This window comes from Bombus flavifrons, chromosome 10 (assembly GCF_040668555.2).
Source record: "Bombus flavifrons isolate JBK064 chromosome 10, iyBomFlav1_principal, whole genome shotgun sequence".
Classification (NCBI taxonomy): domain Eukaryota; kingdom Metazoa; phylum Arthropoda; class Insecta; order Hymenoptera; family Apidae; genus Bombus; species Bombus flavifrons.
In genome coordinates this window covers 11,274,801-11,293,857 of record NC_138451.1, presented here as the reverse complement: position 1 = coordinate 11,293,857, position 19,057 = coordinate 11,274,801, and the positions used below count along the sequence as shown (strand labels likewise).

Here is a 19,057-nt window from a genome sequence, read left to right as displayed (position 1 = left end):
AAACACGTTTTTTTGTGATCTGCAAAATTATCGACATTCCACGTCGGAGAACAAATGAACGCTCGAGAAGAGCTATCCTTGCAGAGCAAGGTAGAAAGAAAAAAGCCGTGCAAGATCGACAATAACCTTGTTCCAGTAAAGTAATGCCGAAAGAAAAACCTCTCAACGATATTAACTCGTTTGTCCCAATTGCTGCTTAGTCGCTCTATATAAGAATATGCACGGATTTCGAAGTAGTCGATTTCCTATTCAAACTGGGAACGTATCTCGTTCGATATATTCGCGATAAAATAAGATATCGATTTTTGATTCGAATGCCAGGACATTCGATAATCTTTGCAAAATCCGTCCTTGCGTCTTTGATCAACGATCATTACAGATAAAACATTCGAGTGAATTTTTATGTTCAATCCTTTTTAAAGAAAAGCAGCCGTGTTTATCGAGTAAAATACAACTTTATAGGATATAACGTTTTAAAATGACAACTCTTCGGACCGATGACTTGGACCAAATTCTACAAGACCAATTTACAAATGAATTTCGTAATGGGTACATCAAAGTGCGCGGTTTTTGTTTACCAGCGAGATACGAAGTTTTTGCAGACGTAATTGAAAACTTCGAGGTCAAGAATGACGATATTTGGGTTTGCAGTTTTCCAAAGACTGGTACGTCTTAGTCAATCTTATTAAGTCATAAGAGGGTATGAAAGGTTACATTTTAATTTGAACGACGTAACTATAGGAACAACATGGACTCAGGAAATGATCTGGAACGTCGCAAATAATTTAGACTTTGAAGGAGCCAAAGTTCACTTATCCGAAAGGTTCCCCTTTTTTGAGTAAGTTAACGATATTAAATATATAACGATATATAATATTAAAAGTAATACAAATTATGTGTTCTATTAGGTACTCCATACTTTTTGATTATTCGCCTTACACAAAAGCTCATCCGGAAGTGCAGTTACCTCTGTCAACTGTGGATAGCGTGGAGTATACGAAAAATAAAGCTTCTCCAAGATTCATCAAAACTCATTTACCTTTTGATTTACTTCCACGCCAGATTCGGACAGGCGAGAAAAAGCCGAAGATTATTTACGTGGCGAGAAATCCAAAAGATACCTGCATCTCTTATTTTCATCATTGTCAAGTAATAGAAGGTTATCGTGGCAATTTTTCCGATTTCTGTCGCCTTTTTCTAGCAGATAAACGTACGTGCATGCTATTACAATTGAAGGTAAAAGATGACACATAGATAAAAGAGACATGGTTAGCGATTTTAAAATTCGATATCCATCAATTCCGTACTGATCAATTCTGTGCTACCAAAATTGACATTTTATCCGATCGTGAAATTTGATATGTATTTTTGCTCCTCGTATGAATTATATAATAACTTTATCATAGAATGATTATTTTTGTAGTAAGTTATACTTCATATTGGGACCACGTTCTCGACTTCTGGAAGAAGCAGACCACTCTCAATATGTTATTATTGAAATACGAATATATGATAGCTGTAAGTAAACTTAAACAGTTGCAGTTGCTTCGAAGGTACGAATATCCTTTTTGTAAAATTTAGGACTTGCCTGGTGCGATAAGGAAGTCAGCTACGTTCCTTGATAGAACTCTGACTGACGCTCAAGTAAAAGTATTGGAGGAACATTTGAAGTTTGCCAGTATGAAGAAAAATCCAGCTGTGAATCAGGAGGATGTGGTTCGAAGGAACAAGGAGCGGAATAAAATCACCGTTGAAGGTTCGTTTATCCGAAGTGGTAAAGTCGGTGAGTGGAAGGAGAGATTGCCCGACAACGTGATCCAAGAATTTGACAGATTAACAGAAGAAAGATTTTCTCCGTACCATCTCAATTTCTGAACGACGTTGTACGTATATTTATACATTTTTAAAAATTGAAAAACGAAATGTATTATATTAAGAATGGAAAAAGCTTTGTAATACGGGGGAAAACAGTGTTATAATAAAAATATTAATCAATGCTATAATATCTTTTTGGTTCGAGGCATCGAAGAATGTTCGGCATACTGGTTCTACAAAGTTGTCCAATTGTGGCCTTGGTTGAAGGTGTAACAACGCTCATATCGCTTCCTCTTTCGATTAATATAATCGCTGCGTCCCTTTTTCTCCATAAAATTGCTATTTGAAGGGCGATGAAACCCATATTGTCCCGTATATTGACGTCAGCCCCGTGATCCAATAAAATCGAGAGAATGTCCACGTTCGAACTGTATACTGGACAAATGATTCTTAATAAATACTTAGTAGTCTACGATTTTTACGTACTTGTGTGAAATTTAAGGATACAGAAAATCATAAAATGCATATAACATGCAAATATATATAAAATATCGAAAGTAAGATAATTTTTACAATTTCATTATAACGTTTAATAGAATAAAAGAACGTCTATTTGAATCCTATTTCGTTAGTTGTGCTCATAAAAATTGACAGTCTAAATTAATCTTAATCAATCTTCACTTTGATTTCTTTCACCTGAGATCATAAGCGGTGTTCTTCCCTGTACGTCTTTTTGATTTATTGAAACGCCGTAATCTAAAAGAAATGTTACATTCTTCGATCGTTCTGCTACAATCGCATACTGAAGACAAGTCCAACCTCTTCTACAAGTGTACATTTATTAGAAACAAAAGCACAGATATTTATATTAATTGTACAACCTACATATCCATTTTTCCAGGATCTGCCCCCTTCTTCAAAAGAATCTGTAATATTTCTGGATTTCTGGATACGTAAGAGGCGTACATAAGAGCAGTCCTAGCCCAAGGTTGAGTAGTAGTATTGTCCAGATCAGTTGAATTTTTCTCTAACAAAAACGATAAGATCTGCAGATCACCGCGTTCGATAGCTGCCGTGATAGGCGTTTTTAAATTTGGTGTAGGATAATGTAGATCTATCGATAGACTACAATTATAGCAACAGTTATTAACGACAGATATAATTGATATAATTCGTTTACTCACATTTTCGTTAAAAAATCTTTGATCTTTCTTACTGTAGCGAATTTGAGAAGCCATATGAATTGCTCCTCGACCGAATCTATGAATAATAAGATGTTATTTCGAGGAATTAAGAATCATATCAGTATAATATCTTACCATTTATCTGGCGATTAAATTCTATGTTCAACATTGTCGAGATAATGAAGTGCTTGAGTTTTGAGTAAACATACTGCTAAGAGTTATTTACTTTGTATTGCGCCGGCTCTAAATCGATCAAACATCATGTATGCATACATGTATGTACATGCTAGCGTTGATTTAAACGCGAAATACATGCCTTACAAATATTTTTCTCTCTAATCCATTAAAAAGATAACGTTAATGAACTGACATTTCATTCGCAATTCTTTTTTACTTAATTTACATTAACGAATTCCGAGTGAGAAGGAGTTTTAAAGATTTGTATAATATCTTTTCTTTAATTATTTAATTTTATTATAGAATTTTATAAACAAATTTTGTACAATCTGAAGTACAATACATATTTCTCAATAAAAGTAATATTGTAATAGTACTGCAATAATCTTTCTTTAATTATATAGAAATGTTGTATGACTTGGAAAACGTAGTCTCTGTCTCAGTAAAAATTAACATTAATTGTATTAAACAAATCCGAGCTTTGATAGTTGCAATGTTGATAAAGAATCGTAATATTATAATTCTGAGCCCGCAAACGTGCATTTAGAAATAAATAAGTAACCTCGGCATAGCGCGCTACAGCGGATGCTGTTTAGCCATTCAACTGACAACTTTATTTTTCCTCTCTGACTTGCATTCCATTTTAGAGTACCGGAAAGACAGGAGTCCAACGACACTGTCCCTCCAATTCGACACGTTGAGAGAACCCGTGAGCCGTAGACATTGAAACGCGTTTGAGGCACCTCCAGTACACGCACACTTTCTCTTCGAGACAGGAACACGTGCCAAGGTGGCTGGAGAGCGGTATAGTAAGCCGTTCGAACACTCAAAGTCTACTTTCTAAAGACGGTGGCCAGAACAAGTCGGAACCGCGTCCATTGCAGTGACTGCGTGCCCTGTCGTTCTCTTCTCGGGGCTTCGTCGCCTGGCTTGCGATCGAGCTTTCATTTTTCCATGAATCTTAGTGGCGACAGAACTAAAATCGAATCGTTCAGGAACAAGACCTGAGGCATTTCCAGCAATCCAAGGAAGATGAAGTGATGGCAGATGTTACGAGGAGGTGGATAGCGCCTGTTCTTGTCACAGTTTTGACATGTGTACTGTTTCCTGTCTGTGGTATGTTTCTCAAAATTGTCGATTATACGAGGGAACCGTATGTTCTGACAGTGAATCGATGGATAATAATTCGAGTAGTGAACGCGGCGTCGAATGACGTTCCTTGACCGTGCGTTGAGATCTCCGCCTGTCAAACGTGGTTTGTGATGGTTTTAGGAAATTTTCGAGATATTCGAGTCAAATATGACAAGTATATCAGCTTCGATCAGTTGTTAATATCGATCGTTCAATCAGTCAAGTAGCCATACATCAAATGTAACAGCAATAGTTTTATATTTTTTAGATATTTAATACATAGCTAAATATTTAATGTATCGGTGTAAGGAATATTTAACAAGTTAATGCCATCAAGCTTCCGTATTGCGTAAACACGATCATAATGAAAACAGTGATCTATATTGTAAAGTTTAATTTTCCTTACTTTCTCTCGTGACCGTGATTCGGAACAAAGAACTTCTAAGTGAGTAATCATTTTCTAACCATAGCGTGATTCACGTTTTAACGAAATCAATAGGTCTCGACGAGTCAGATCACGAGGAATACAGAGGGAAATACCTTGGGAAGTTGAACGCGTATCATCATCAAGTAGCTGGTGACGTTTACGTCGTTGACGAGTACACGTTGTTGCTAACTTCCTTTAGCTACGATGGCAATGGAGCTGACACCTTTTTCTGGGCTGGTGCGTCGAATCGACCTGGTCCACAAGGCTTCATCGTACCGGATGAATGGGGCAAGTCAGTTTGTTTCGGTGTAACAGAAACCTTGAGAAGAAAGTACGTGATTTAAAGATATCTTCTTGTTTCAGAACGAATGTCCTCGACCGGTACTTGAATAAGGATTTCACTCTTACTTTACCGGATAATAAAAGAATAACGGATATAAAATGGTTCGCTGTGTACGATTTGAGCAGTCAGGTATATCGTATAACAGTAATTAAAGTTGTTTCAACGTTAGTATATCATTGAAATAACCGTAAAAAAAATATTTTTCTCAGAATACGTTTGGCGACGTGTACATTCCAGACGAATTCGATCCACCAGTACCGCAAAAGATTTCTCAATTAACAAAACGATCGCACGGAGTATCTTCAGGGTCCATCGTAATTCTGGATTCGAAAACCATAAAAATACCAGAATTTACATACGATGGGCAGGGAACAGACACGTATTTTTGGGTTGGACTTGGTCCACAGCCTAACAGCAAAGGAACGAAAGTACCCGACGAGTATGGCTAGTAAGTAATCACTAGAAATTTTCAAACGAATAGATTTTTCAATTGTGGTTAATTCTATTCTCAACAAGTAGATTTTCTCAGCTAATCTTGTTTTCTTGCGTTTCATCAGCCTGGAATCAATTCGCGCCTACAAGGAAGAAGATATAACGATTCAATTACCTGGAGACATGACAGTTTTCAATATCGATTGGTTAAGCATCTTCGACGTGAAAACTAAAACCAGCTACGGCTCTGTCATAGTTCCGGATGGATTAAACGTACCTCCTTCGTTAGTAAAAGTAATCAATTTTTCCAGTCTTCGATAGTTTATTGAAATGAAACTTTGCGTACTAGTAATCGATCTATCAAAGTACAGGTGATCAAGCACACGCAGACTCTACCAAATTGCATTCAGCTCCACAAACGATTTCAAATCGGTTGGGAAATTTTTGGTCCACAGATCACTATCCAATTAGCAGGACAAGTTAGTAAGTATAGTTAAAACCATGTTCAGTTATCTTGTAGCAAACTTAATATTCAAACAAAAGTATTTGAAAAATGATTATTCGAATGACGTATCATCTTGTTTGACCAGATGTTGAATTAATTACGCGTTGGTATAATACGACGTTAATTAACCTTAGGTGAAGATGAATACATGGCGTTCGGTCTCTCTGGTTCCGAAACTTCTAGCCAAATGGAAGGTGCGGATGCTGTGATTGCTTATGTGGACGGTACTCGAGGCTACGCTGTGGATTATAACATCACAGCGAAAGCACCAGTACGTAAATACCAAAAACATTATCAACACTTATGATACGTTACGAGACACTTGTTAATTTTAAACGCAAACTTTAACAAAGTTGGTCTGTAATAAAATCGTCAAAACATAGCATAACTTACAGTTAGTTTTCCTTATACTACACGCAGTTAATAGAAAATTATGTAAGTTCAGTTTGTAATTATTACACCTATTTATGTCTAATTCCAATATTCTATACTATCCATGAGCAAGTGTCTCGAGTGACTTGTAGAATGTAGTATAAATAAAAGTAAAGCAAAAAGAATAATTGTTTTCCTATTTCACCAACAGTGTGGAAAAGTTCTCGGCCAATACAGGGGAGTTTGCAGGGATGAACTATTCGGGGGTTTAGATAATAACCAGATGTATACTGCTGTTAGAGAAGATGGAATTAGTATCGTTACATATAGACGTACTCTCAACTCATGTAAGTTAGCACATAAAATGGAAGCGAAGTGCCGAAGTGGAATTATATGGGACACTTTATATCGTAGCTGATCCAGGAGATAAAGAGTATCCGACGAATAGACCAGTTTACGTGATATGGGCTTTGGGAAGATTGGATGAAAATAAAGAGCCGACTTTCCACGATGTATATCCTAAGAGCGATCTGAAGTTAGAACTAGTTCCTGAAGAACCGGAGAACACGTGCATGGATTTTACGGAAACCAATGAGAAACTAATGTAAGTAACACGCTGATGATTTATATGTATACAGATGCTACTAATTGGAAACTTTATTTTGCTAGAGAACCTTGGGAGAAGACAGAGATATTTGATAGAAGTATTCGGTCGTTTAGAGCTACTATTGGCCCGTCTGGGGGCAAAAAGGGCTATCAAGGAATTACAGGTTTGATTTAGTGTTCGAGATATTTCGAATATTTTGATTATATTCATTAATGGAGAATGCGAATATTTCTTCATTTATGGGATACTTAAAGATGTATTAAATTTATAGAATTCATATTTAGATAACATAATACTTGTTATGATGTTTAACGAATGAAACAGATGTTTGCATAGGTTCTTCATTTTTAACTGTGTTCATATAGAAAAAAAAGAATTTACATAAATATCCATAGTTCGTTTATTAATGGTTAATATCAAGCATTATATTAGTTTGTTCAATTCGTAGGACAAACATCTACAGGTTTGGCATGGTACATCGAGGGTCAGTTGGTACCCAAACTTTATCTGCGTCGGGGATTGACGTACAATTTCCGTGTTCACGGCGGAAATAATCCTCACAGTCCCAATTTGTACCACCCATTGATTATAACTAATGAACCACACGGTGGATATGATAAACTCAGTGACGCGGCGCAAAGTAAAATCAGAGTTTTGGCTGGTGTTGAGTTCACCAGAAGAGGACAACCGAGACCAACCGCAGGTTCGTAATAAAATATTTGTACACCTGGTCCTGTTTTTACACGATCAATTGATTCTCGAAAAAAAGAAAGAAACACGTGATAAAAAGGATAGAAGAGATTGCAAGAGTAAGAACTTAGAACAAATTTTTATTTCATTTTATTTAATACATTATTTTCGAGCAAACCCTGTAAAAATATTCGATTGAATTTTTATTTAATTTTTAGTCATATTTGAACGTATTTCTTATTTTATAAACTTACAAAGACAATAATTTACGAAAGGAAGCTTCGAGTGTAAAGTGTCAAACGAATATTTTCTAAGGATGCGCCGTTTGAACCGCGTCAAATGAAATTATATCCTGTAAAAAGAGGATCGTGTATTTTCCTCAACCCGTGTAAAAACAGAACCGGCTGTAATCGAAATTATTTCAAAAAGAGATACGTAATGCCGGAACAACTTATTCCTCTTAGTTGGGCCACTTTGCTTAAGCAAACACGGTGCCCGAGACAGAAGACTAGATGATGATTTTATGACGTTTAAACAATTTAATAGAACATTAGTGAGTACGTGTGAACCAGGTAAGAAAATATAAAGTTTCTAGTTCTTTTTTTTTCTTTCATAAATAAATGTTTCTTCATTCACTGTCATTTCTTGTAGGTGAAGGTGGAGTGCTAGAAATTACACCGAACTCTACCTGGCCAGATATCGTTTATTATAATTCATTTACCCATGCAAATATGGGCTGGAAGATATACATACTGGATGCTTATTCGAAAAGCATCGCTGTTACTCAACGATTATCGTTACTTGCAGGAATAACGGCTGTGTTTTTTCGTTTGTTATAAATATAGATATAGGTTACTAAGATTAGTCGTACCTTTCTATAATACAAGCGTAAATTGACTGATTTTAGTAAATAGATCTAGAACGAAGAATTTCATCTTTCATCACACGTGCAGGCGGAATGTTTCGTTCCTAAGCTAGAAATGAATCAAAATCGCAGGGAGATCAATGCATTCGAATGTGCGAATTTGTTGTAATTTTTTTTATTAATAAATACCATCTTAGTCATACGATGAATTTCCAATTTTAATATTTAATAATAATAAATATATTATATATGAATTAATATCTACTTGTTAAGAAACAAATTCTTAAAAAATATAATCTATTTTTAGTATTTTTAGGATATATATACAGAGTAAAATACATATTTAGAATATAGATGCATACATGCAATCTTCACCTTCGCTTGCCTTTTAGTTTTGCGGTGACCTCCAGTTTACATTGCGCAAACATGCACATAAACAACAGTAGTAATCCAACATTAAGAAGAACTATGTTTAAAATCGAATAAGAAAACTATGGTGACTAAGTAACAAACTACATATCCAAATCTACCCTTGTAATCTAAATATGTACTTTGCATTGCCTTGTGTCCTCTTTGATTGTGCGTTTTTCCGTTACTTAGACGTAACAGCTCCTTTTATTAGCACTTTTCTATTTCTTTTCTCTGCTTCTTCCTTCTTTCCTCTAATTGTTTTGCCTATTCCAATCTTTAACCCTCATCTTTCAGCGACTCCTCCATACTTTCTGCCCACCTTGCCATCCCTTCAGCGTCTCCAGCTCTTTTCCACATAGTTCGCGTCACGTCTTATTTTTTTCTTTGCAGTATCTATTCTTTTTTTCCTTGTTTCCGGATCTCAATCTATTTTCCTCCTTTCCTCATTCCTCTTTGTGTAACCTGGTCAATCTAGCACTATTATTTTTCCATGTCTCTGAACGTATTTAGATTCTCAGATCTTATTTGCTCTGTCTTATTTTTCCACCTGCATCTATCTGTTACTTCCCAAACTTTCCACATCTCTTTCCCTTCACTTTCAAACGTCTCTAAAAGAGGTCTTTTTTCGAGTACCCACACCTTCTAAAATATTCTTCCTTTCCTTTTCCCCATTTCGTCCATCGGCATCTATCTTCCTCTTCTTTTTCTTCCTGCCAACATTCCTTTACCAACATACTGTATTCTCCTTCATTGACTCCTTCGTCGTATCTTGCAGCTCTTTTTCATAAACCTATCCTCATCCTGTCTCTTTATTTATTGTACATATTGCATTGATGTATTTTTATCCACTCCCATAATCAATCTTAAGTATTCGTTGTAGATATAAATGTATCTAGATAATGGAATAAATAAAATCGGAAAAGTTTTATGAAGGTTCGTTAGCCAGTAGAAAGAGCCATAGAATAACAATAGCAGTTCGCCCCTGAACATTGGCAAGTGATAATCGATTCAAGCCAAAAGCTGCAGCCGCAGCAATCGATCACGTGCATGTTTTCCTTATATCTACATAAATTGTCTATAAGAGTTCAGGAAACAGAATTCGTAAGATCGTTTATTGTTTGTCTACAACATGCGTCGAATATAGGGAGAGATAACGAATAAGGAAAATAGAGGGATTGAGAGTCATAACAGTTGCACAAGATTAAAAGCAATGAGACAACACTAATGCGACAAAAAAAGAATTCCTATATTCTTTGAAATTTAAGTATATATACGAGTATTGGTGCATTTAGTTGGAAAGCGTGAACTTTCTCCAGAGAGAAATCTGTTACGAGAAAGTTAATAAATCGAAATCATCTTCGAATTACATCTTTCTAGCATTCTATATTTTTATGAAAATAAAATTGTTTTAAATAAAACAAAATTTCTATCAGTTTGTAATATACAAACTTAACAGAACAAGAGACGCAGTTTCTTTCTAAGATGATTGCACAATATTGTCCAACAACTGAACAACCAACCGAGCAACATATTTAATTTTCATCCATTTATCTATAATAATTACCTATTATTGCACAATATTATAGCCATTATTACCATATACGTATATTAAATGGAAATGCCCAAGAATCGAAAGTTGTTTTCGTTGAAAAAAGAGAAAACTGGTCTGTCGGTGGGCCGAGAAGGTACCAATAAGTCCGTGAACCTCATTTCATTTCAGACTGCAGGACGATTAACATCCCTGTTCGTGTGTCAGTGTTCGATTTCTTTCTAACGAAATTGTATACCAAGTAAGTTGTTCAATTTACATGGATTTGGGCGAAAAATTGCATGATTTTGTCGTTACATCGAGTATAATCTTTGCAGTGGACAACAAATTTCTTAATTTCACCACGATCGAAGGAGATGTAGGACGAAGATTGGATAAGATGTTTGGCGTGAAACCTAGTTTCCTAAGAGTAGAACCAGGCCATTGTTTATTACCACCCCAATTCGTTTTTCATGGGGTGAATATCAGGGATATGGAAATCTATGACGATGATGTGTGGATGATTTCATATCCGAGAACTGGTAAAATTCGTTCAAATCTATATTTTATGTTTTATATTTATACAGTGTGTCCTAGGTTTTAGCGACTAAACTTTGCCAGTATATTATAACTAGGGGGAATAAATGTTATATAAACATAGGTCGTTTAAAACTTTATTAAAAACTTACGACAAAAGTACGCATTATATTTATACGAGCTGTGTTTACCATCTCAGATTGTTAAAAGGAACACAATATTCTTGTAGCGCTCCCAGAATTAACAAACACTCCGTCTCAAAATATCCATCATTCTTGATAATACAAAATTGACAGCGGTCGAAAGCGGAACTCTTTACCCTGTGAAGTTCATCTTTATTTTGCCTCATTTCTGTAAACGCATCATTAATTTTCTTTATCGATTGATCACGTGAACTAGTATTTGGTATCTTTGTCATAATTTTTTAATAAAGCTCTAAACGACATATGCTTATATAATATCTTTTTCTTTTTTTAATCCATAAAATATGTATAATGGCAAAATTTAGCCGCTAAAATCTGGGGCATCCTGTATAATGACGTGAATTTCTATCAATTTTTGAATTCATTGCAGGTAGTCATTGGGCACAGGAAATGGTATGGTGTATCGCAAATAACTTCGATTACAAAAGTGCTGAAACTCTGTTTCTTTTACGTAACCCATTGCTCGAGTACGTTTTATTAAAAAAAAAAAAAAAAAAGGAAACAATTTTCATGAAGGGTTTTCGTGGATCATGCAATTGAATCTTATTTGTGTAGAGCTTCGTCATTGATGGTCACAGGGGACTCTGTGAAATGGTTTTCGACGATGGGTGATTCGGTAAAATACGTTATGAAGATGCAACGACCCAGATACGTTAAATCTCACCTCCCTTTCGATTTATTGCCACAGCAAATCCATCAAAAGAAACCGAAAGTACTCAAACATTTTACAATATATTATACTATAATCAACGATCGTGATATGTTATATAAAGGAGCGAAAATATATGATAAATGTATAAGAAATAAATTACGTCGATATTGCGAATTGTTTCAGGTCATCTACGTTGCTAGAAATCCAAAGGATACCTGCGTAAGCTTTTATCATTATTGTAAGAAATTTCATAATATAGTGGGGAGCTTCGAAGAATTTGCTGACTTGTTTTTAGATGACAATAGTATGTACCGAATATGCATATGTGTGTGCATATATATATATATATGTTTATATATTTATTACTATAAAAATCTGTCTGTAATTATTACCTATTATTATTAGTATCATGATATCTATATAGTATATATGTTCATTAACAACTACTTTCAATTTAAGTACCATTGACTCCGTTTTGGAATCACGTTTTGAAATTCTGGGCTATAAGAGATCAAGAGAATGTATTATTTTTAACGTATGAAGGAATGAAGAAGGTAATATAGTAATATATTTAAAATCAGACGACTGGTATTCATCCGAATTCATATTTTTGTAAATACAAGTAAAAAAGTAAAATCTAGACATAATATTTTTTATATCTATGCACATTATCTATATCCTATGTATTTGTGTGCCTTTAGATTTCTTATAAGCGCATAAAAATTCGCGATCTATTTATAAAATTAAAAGTAATATCTCAAACAATGATGTTTCAGGATCAAAAGGAAACGATTAGGAGGACAGCAGAATTTCTGGGGAAAACTGCGACAGAGGAACAAATCGCTGATCTTTGTGAGCACTTAAAGTTCACAAAGATGGCAGTTAATCCCGCCATAAATATGGAATTAATTGTTCCACAGAAGGACGTGCCAGAGAATGACAAATTTATAAGAAAGGGCATGGTCGGTGATTGGAGAAACTATATGTCCGAAGGACTGTCTCAAAGATTCGATGAATGGACCGAAAAGCACGCGGGCGGAAGTGGCCTTGACTTCGACAAACAAACGGTTCTTTATGATGAGGACTGAAAATTATCTACCGAAGTGTGTATACTCTAAGTTTAGGTTGTACAAGAACCGATATTTGTGTAAAATAATTACATTCGTTTTAACTTTTATACTGTTATTTTTATGTTAATGTACATATGCTTATATAGTTACATAAATCTGTACGTATCGTTGTCGATAAAATATATTAGAAAAATAGCAAAATGTATGTGTGTGTAAATAGAAGTTCAGTATTAATTAATGTTATTTACTCATTAATTACGCCAAGCTCAATGCCATATATACGCTTGTTGTACAACCGGTTTTCTAATAATGGACAGCAACTAAAGTTTTTCATACTTAAATGGCTTTCTAACTTCGTGAGAAAAACGGATTTTCGAGGAAATGAAGTACTTGTATGTTTAATTTACCTGAACCTGGAATGTAACGCACTATGGGAATCCTGTTCGAGACTCGCGCTCGAGTTTTCGTTTCGTCGATTCTCAGCGCACTACGTTGTATGTCAAAGCAAAGATGGCGTTGATTCGTGTTGTGTCAGGTGTTTAAAATTTCTTAAAATTATATCGAAGTGTGACATTGGACTGTAGTCGTGACACTTCAGTCAGTTATTTAAATCGTTTTTAGTTTTGTGAAAGATTGTCAATTGGAAAAAACGTAAAGGCATCTGTCAAGAGTCACGTGTAATACTGCCCGATAGTGGTATTTTGCACTTAACCTTAGCCTTCACTCGGTATTGTACGATCGTCTTCAAATCTCGTAAAAATTATTTGGAAAAAAACGTCAATGGTGTATTTTTTATTAGAGAAGAAATCAAAACTTTTCATCAATCGTTTTTCTGGCGATACTAATGACGATCATTTATATCGTATGATAAAAGAAAGGTTTAAAACGAATCCGTAAAGTTAAAGTTCGAATTATGCGCTTTTAAACTGTGTTTACGGAGTATTAGATCTTTTCTGAGTTGCCAAAAATATTTAGTTGGATGCTGGTAAAATTTACACCTGGCTGAAATGCCCAGGATAAAAACCAAACAAGCAAGTAGCCTTTGGTTAAGGCAACGCGAATTGGGTGTACAGTTCTCTTTGGGACATGCTGATCACTTTCATAAAACTCTTTACTCCTCTATACAACCGGTAACTTCTTGGGATCATGCGTTGTCTGCAGCCGCTGCCCATGGTGGAGTTTTTAATCTTGAATATTCCCCAGATGGGTAAGTACATACATGCTTTTAGTTCTATGAAAAATATTATATACAATAATAACATAATACTTTTTCTTGTATGACAGCTCTCTTTTGTTGGCCGCATGCGAGAAGAAAAGTATTTTAATGTTCGATCCTTTGAGGAGAAGCTTGATCCATGCGATTGATAATGCTCATAATGATTGTGTTAATTGTGTTAGGTATGTGTACATCTTGTTTTTTTAATTAATGTAAGTTAATTATTGTAGCACTAAATATCTGATAAGAATAACTTTTTTTACAATAGGTTTTTGGACCAACGTATGTTTGCAACATGTTCAGATGATAGTACGGTAGCTCTTTGGGATGCTAGAAACTTAAAGAATAGAATAAGAACTCTTCAAGGTCATTCGAATTGGGTGAAGAATATAGAGTATAGTCCCAAAGATAATTTATTACTGACCAGTGGTTTTGATGGTAGTATATATACTTGGGACATTAATAGTTTCACAGAAAATAGTATTCTTTATACGCGTGTGTTCCATACAAACGGACTGATGCGAACTAGACTTAGTCCAGATGCCAATAAAATGTTAATAAGTACTACTTCTGGATACCTCATCATTATACACAACCTTAAATTAAGCACTTTAACTCAGGACTTGGCAGGATTTAGAGTGAGTTTCATTTCTGGTACTACATCTTCATATCTTACTTAACACATTTTATATACAAGTTAATTTTTATTTTAGCCAAATATGTATCGGTTAATGCAATCGTCTCAAACTACAATACCAAACGTGGCAAGTTTCACGCATCTCTTTTCCCATTCTCGTACACATAACCGAGTAGAATTTTTAACCGATTTCCCTGTTGGCGATGATGCTGAGATAATATCGAGTTTGCAAGTGCACCCTCATGGATGGTGTGCTTTGTCTAGGAATGTCAGTAACGGAGAAAAGTCAGAGGTTGATATTAACAAGCTTACACAATCGACTTTGGTTACATATATATTTCTTACATTTCATTGATGATTGTATATTCCAGTGGACTTGTATTCATGACATACAAGAGCGTGATGTATCCAGCACAGCGGATCAGGCGAAAGAAGGAGAGGAGACAGCACCGCAGTTTAACGAAGTGCCCGTAGAAGAGTTCGAGGATTTTCAACAACCTCAACCTTCTCGCTCGGGTATAACATCTTCCTTTTTAATAGAAAGTCCAAACAACCGCGTGAGAGTAGTTCATACTACGTCCGATACGAGATCGAATGCGGCTGGATTTTCAGATAACGCGCAATCAGCTAGGTCCCCGAGAAATAATTGGCAGTCAGTGTCTCGTAGAGCGTCACGGTCGCAATCGAGGAATTCGCGTTTGGACAGAAATGCGACAAGAGCGAATTTCGGCTCGATCGAAGTTAGTTCTAGTTCAAGTTCGTCTGATTCTCGTGTAAACACGGATAGAGACAATAGACAGGGGGATAGGTACATATACGCCGCTGACATTTATGCGGCTGATGAGAGTATACTGGAAGAAGGTTCTGGCGATCAAGAAAGAGAATCAGGACAAGACTACAGGCCGAGACCAAATGTTCACCTTAACTATTTAAGACCACGCAATATAATCGAAAATTTTCCTACCGGTAATATAGAGTTACATGTAAGTACGACTGACGTGTGGGAAGCGCACGTAGCAATTAGGGAAGCTAGGCTTAGAAGAGAGAGGGATTGGCTTTCTAGATCGAGTAACAATACTGTCGTTATTATCGGTGATAGAATTAGAGTTCAGAATCGGAATAGGCAAGGCCAGCAAACAATGTACGCTATTCCGAGGAACCGTATGATCCATCAAAATACACCTAGATTAACGCATTACATAGAGGAACCTAACGTTGGTTCCGGTTATATAAAAGAATTATGTTTCTCTGCCGATGGCCGACTAATATGTTCACCGTTTGGTTACGGAGTACGTTTGCTAGGATTTTCTGAAAATTGTTCGGAATTATCTAACTGTGTACCTCCCTACAACGAGTCTATACAGTTGAACGAAATAGCGATAAACACTAGTCACTCTGGCATCGTAGTCTGTACAAAATTTTCTCCAAGGCATTGTTTGCTTGTGTCAGGTTGTCTTAGTGGAAGAATCGTTTGGCATCAACCTGTAGTTTAGTAAAATTAATGTCAACTTTTCATTATAGTCTGCCTAGAGAACGTCTTGATGAGATATATTACTTGCCTATATTTTCTTCTTTCTATTTTTCACTTTTTGTTTTCTTTCTTTTTAATGAGGTGAATATCGGGAAATACGAAGATTTTTTTAAATATACAGTTTTTGATATATTTTATTTTTTTAGCGTGTTTTGTTATAGATATGATTGAGGTTAGGAAACCCTTTGTTGACGAGAGGTATTGGCGCGCGTAGTTGAGAAAATATACACGTTGAACATTTGCGTTACTCATTGTTGAGGCTTGTATTTTCTTTAATATTTAGTTCATCATCACTGTCACTATCACTAGAAATATTGAAACGTCTGAGCCGCTTTCTTGTTGAACGGAGTTCGTTTCCATTGTCTAAAGCACTGTCGTCGTCTTCTATCTTGTCAGGTTTAAAATAATATTCATCATTACTACTATCACTATCGAACATGTCCTTTATGGATCTTTTAGGCATCGTATATAAGATATTATAAAAAATATATAAAATATAAAAAAAGCTAGCTGATTCGTCTCGTAATGCCATTGAAAGACTGAAATTCGTTTTGACTCGACCATCATCCTACATCGCGAGTTTACGTTAAATGGAAAATAGGATTTCCAAAGATCTATAATTTTCTTTCATCAAAAACATAGTACTGTTTAGTCTACAATACCCATGCGTAAATACGCATAAGATCATCGCTCAGAAAAATAGACGTACGCCAGACACCTCAAAATAAGTGTCCGGAAATGTGAACAAATTCGGGCGTCTATTTGCCGACACTCGTCCGCAAAGGGTTTTAAGCTAATTATTTGCACGTAGCGTTTTTTATTCGAAACGCGATAAACGTGGTCAAATATGAGTTATTTTATATTGGAATTATCTCTCGCTAGTGATTTAAAAAGGAAACAGTCATGACGTTATTTTAAGTACCGTTCAATGAAATCAATTAATTCATCTTGTATATTTAGAAAACTGATTACTGAAACATAGTATTTTTACTAACAGACGTATATTTCTATTGAAAAATTTTAATATCTCAATAAGTCCACGGCAGAGTACTTTTCGTTTTATATCGCCAGAGAAAATGTAGGAGCAAGAATGCAGAAAACATTCCATCAACTGATCTGTATATTACACACTTTCATAGAATATTGGCGATTGCATTGCCATTTGCAACTGAATATACATTTTGCATTTGTACTTCTTGTTTGGCAATAATCGAAGGAATGATTGCGGTCTGCGATTAATTTCTCAATCATTGGCAATAGTGATCTAGGATCTAAGGAGAGGAAAAGAGGTAATATGTACCATAGAATGAAATTATTATACAAGAAAATCAACCTCGCTAAACTACGTAAATACAACGCTGGATATGTAACGTTGGCGTTACCGTTAGTATTAAATTATTTAGCTGCGTATTGCGTGACTATTAATAAGTACCCGAAATTTTAAGTAATCATGAGATGATTATTAAAATTGGTATTGCTGTTTACCGAGAGAAACGAGGCCTTCTCGCGACTGTCGTCGAAACGAAAACCACGCCGTTAATCAACACAACTTTAATCCATAATGAACAGCTCGATTAATTTTTGAGTTGTGTAACGTAGAAAAACAAAGAAACAGAAATGGCGTTGCTCATAGCTTCAAAGCAAACGCGAATATACGGATTGTACTAATGAACAAATATTTGTAATTTATTTGAGCCATGTCTTTGACTATATATTCATATACGAAGTTCAAGCGTATTTAGATCGATTGTAGGATCGAAATGAATATCGCTTTTATTGTAAACTCTATGTTCCATGGAACATCTTACGCCCGTACTGTTAAGTAGAAAAGAAATCGTGTAATATATGTAAATACATTGTCAACTTAGGTATGTAATAACAATATAAATGTAATAACCAAATACGATATGATTCATGCTCGTAAGCGTCGTATTACTTTTAAGGTTAGAGCGAATCAAACTAATGTTTGGAAGAAGCAGTCTGTAAATGCTCGAAATCGTGAAGTTCGTCAATTTTGGTAAGTTAGATATATCTGTAGTAATATTCATGTTTTTACGCGAAAATTTCAATTCGTTTAACGAAAATTGGAACGTATAGTATAAATTATAATATAAGTATAAATTGAATTATAATTCGACATAGAATCAAATGGATATATACATGAAATTAAGGGTCATATTAATTTCAACAAAACAATGTTGGAGATTATTCACTGGTTAGTTTCTTTCGAGTTTTATGGAAATTATTCACTGGTTAGTTTCTTTCGAATTTTATGGAAATTATTCACTGGTTAGTTTCTTTCGAGTTTTGCCCGCGAATTGTAAGATAAACAAGGCAAATTGTTTCGCGTGCCATTGATGGTTACTTAAATGTGGATTTTTGATGATATGCAGACTGTGAGTGCAAATGCAGATTTATCAACAATCTTCCCTTTCATCGGAAAAACGTGCGAATAACATTGTATTTTTGCTTATCGCGTATCCACTTGACGATTATTTTCGAATAATCCGACTGATCGTGGCCTGTTCGCTCTTTATACATATTATAACTATACGATCGTGTATAATTGTTAATGTGCTCATTGTTTTGTAAGATTTGTTTGTTTTCTTTTTCTATATAATAAAATGTTGCTTAATGTCTTTCGTCGGTCTGGGTCGAGTCTCTCATCGTTAACAAAAAAAATCCCTGTCAACGTAGATACTGGTATTTCGCTGAGAATGTGTT

The 19,057-nt window shown here is 35.2% G+C and overlaps 5 protein-coding genes across 6 annotated transcripts; 4 read left to right on the top strand and 1 right to left on the bottom strand.

Moving 5' to 3' along the window:
• The first annotated feature begins 262 nt into the window (after positions 1-262).
• LOC138184067 (luciferin sulfotransferase) lies at positions 263-1,980 on the top strand. The gene is made up of 5 exons (XM_069121735.1): positions 263-665; positions 742-838; positions 909-1,210; positions 1,424-1,518; positions 1,582-1,980. Exons 1-5 carry the CDS (start codon positions 479-481, stop codon positions 1,873-1,875), a joined length of 975 nt encoding a protein of 324 aa, XP_068977836.1. The 5' UTR covers positions 263-478; the 3' UTR covers positions 1,876-1,980.
• On the bottom strand, positions 1,882-13,480 carry LOC138184071 (ankyrin repeat domain-containing protein 7; the record flags this gene model as incomplete). Its single annotated transcript, XM_069121741.1, has 5 exons — positions 1,882-2,250; positions 2,512-2,639; positions 2,701-2,940; positions 3,000-3,075; positions 13,357-13,480. Coding segments are annotated over 5 exons (831 nt in total), but the record flags the coding sequence as incomplete, so codon positions are not given.
• On the top strand, positions 3,835-8,778 carry LOC138184063 (protein Skeletor, isoforms B/C). The gene is made up of 13 exons (XM_069121730.1): positions 3,835-4,292; positions 4,807-5,026; positions 5,098-5,206; positions 5,287-5,525; positions 5,635-5,803; positions 5,881-5,992; positions 6,149-6,285; positions 6,598-6,733; positions 6,801-6,990; positions 7,056-7,156; positions 7,442-7,696; positions 8,148-8,255; positions 8,335-8,778. The coding sequence occupies exons 1-13, from the start codon at positions 4,217-4,219 to the stop codon at positions 8,520-8,522; spliced, it is 2,040 nt and encodes a 679-aa protein (XP_068977831.1). The 5' UTR covers positions 3,835-4,216; the 3' UTR covers positions 8,523-8,778.
• On the top strand, positions 10,673-13,241 carry St2 (Sulfotransferase 2). Its single transcript, XM_069121733.1, has 7 exons — positions 10,673-10,749; positions 10,826-11,029; positions 11,598-11,694; positions 11,783-11,939; positions 12,063-12,183; positions 12,339-12,433; positions 12,656-13,241. Coding segments are annotated over exons 1-7 (987 nt in total). The 5' UTR covers positions 10,673-10,748; the 3' UTR covers positions 12,968-13,241.
• LOC138184064 (DDB1- and CUL4-associated factor 10 homolog) lies at positions 13,479-18,972 on the top strand. 2 transcript variants are annotated; one of them, XR_011174230.1, is made up of 6 exons: positions 13,479-14,156; positions 14,234-14,347; positions 14,434-14,803; positions 14,879-15,094; positions 15,174-18,201; positions 18,277-18,972. XR_011174230.1 is itself a non-coding variant. In XM_069121731.1 (5 exons), exons 1-5 carry the CDS (start codon positions 13,957-13,959, stop codon positions 16,293-16,295), a joined length of 2,022 nt encoding a protein of 673 aa, XP_068977832.1. In that variant the 5' UTR covers positions 13,479-13,956; the 3' UTR covers positions 16,296-18,972. The 2 variants fall into 2 exon arrangements, 1 of the variants encoding a protein (XP_068977832.1); XM_069121731.1 differs by having other exon boundaries at positions 15,174-18,972.
• The last annotated feature ends 85 nt before the right edge of the window (positions 18,973-19,057 follow it).

Bases quoted from the DNA above. Each gene is read 5' to 3' on its own strand.
- LOC138184067 (XM_069121735.1), top strand. From the start codon at position 479: ATGACAACTCTTCGGACCGATGACTTGGACCAAATTCTACAAGACCAA. The intron at 839-908 runs GTAAGTTAACGA...GTGTTCTATTAG, and splicing joins GAAAGGTTCCCCTTTTTTGA to GTACTCCATACTTTTTGATT. The intron at 1,211-1,423 runs GTACGTGCATGC...TTATTTTTGTAG, and splicing joins CCTTTTTCTAGCAGATAAAC to TAAGTTATACTTCATATTGG.
- LOC138184063 (XM_069121730.1), top strand. From the start codon at position 4,217: ATGGCAGATGTTACGAGGAGGTGGATAGCGCCTGTTCTTGTCACAGTT. The intron at 6,286-6,597 runs GTACGTAAATAC...TTTCACCAACAG, and splicing joins ACATCACAGCGAAAGCACCA to TGTGGAAAAGTTCTCGGCCA. The intron at 8,256-8,334 runs GTAAGAAAATAT...CATTTCTTGTAG, and splicing joins AGTGAGTACGTGTGAACCAG to GTGAAGGTGGAGTGCTAGAA.
- St2 (XM_069121733.1), top strand. The intron at 11,695-11,782 runs GTACGTTTTATT...TTATTTGTGTAG, and splicing joins TTACGTAACCCATTGCTCGA to AGCTTCGTCATTGATGGTCA. The intron at 12,434-12,655 runs GTAATATAGTAA...ATGATGTTTCAG, and splicing joins CGTATGAAGGAATGAAGAAG to GATCAAAAGGAAACGATTAG.
- LOC138184064 (XM_069121731.1), top strand. From the start codon at position 13,957: ATGCCCAGGATAAAAACCAAACAAGCAAGTAGCCTTTGGTTAAGGCAA. The intron at 14,157-14,233 runs GTAAGTACATAC...CTTGTATGACAG, and splicing joins CTTGAATATTCCCCAGATGG to CTCTCTTTTGTTGGCCGCAT. The intron at 15,095-15,173 runs GTTGATATTAAC...TGTATATTCCAG, and splicing joins GTAACGGAGAAAAGTCAGAG to TGGACTTGTATTCATGACAT.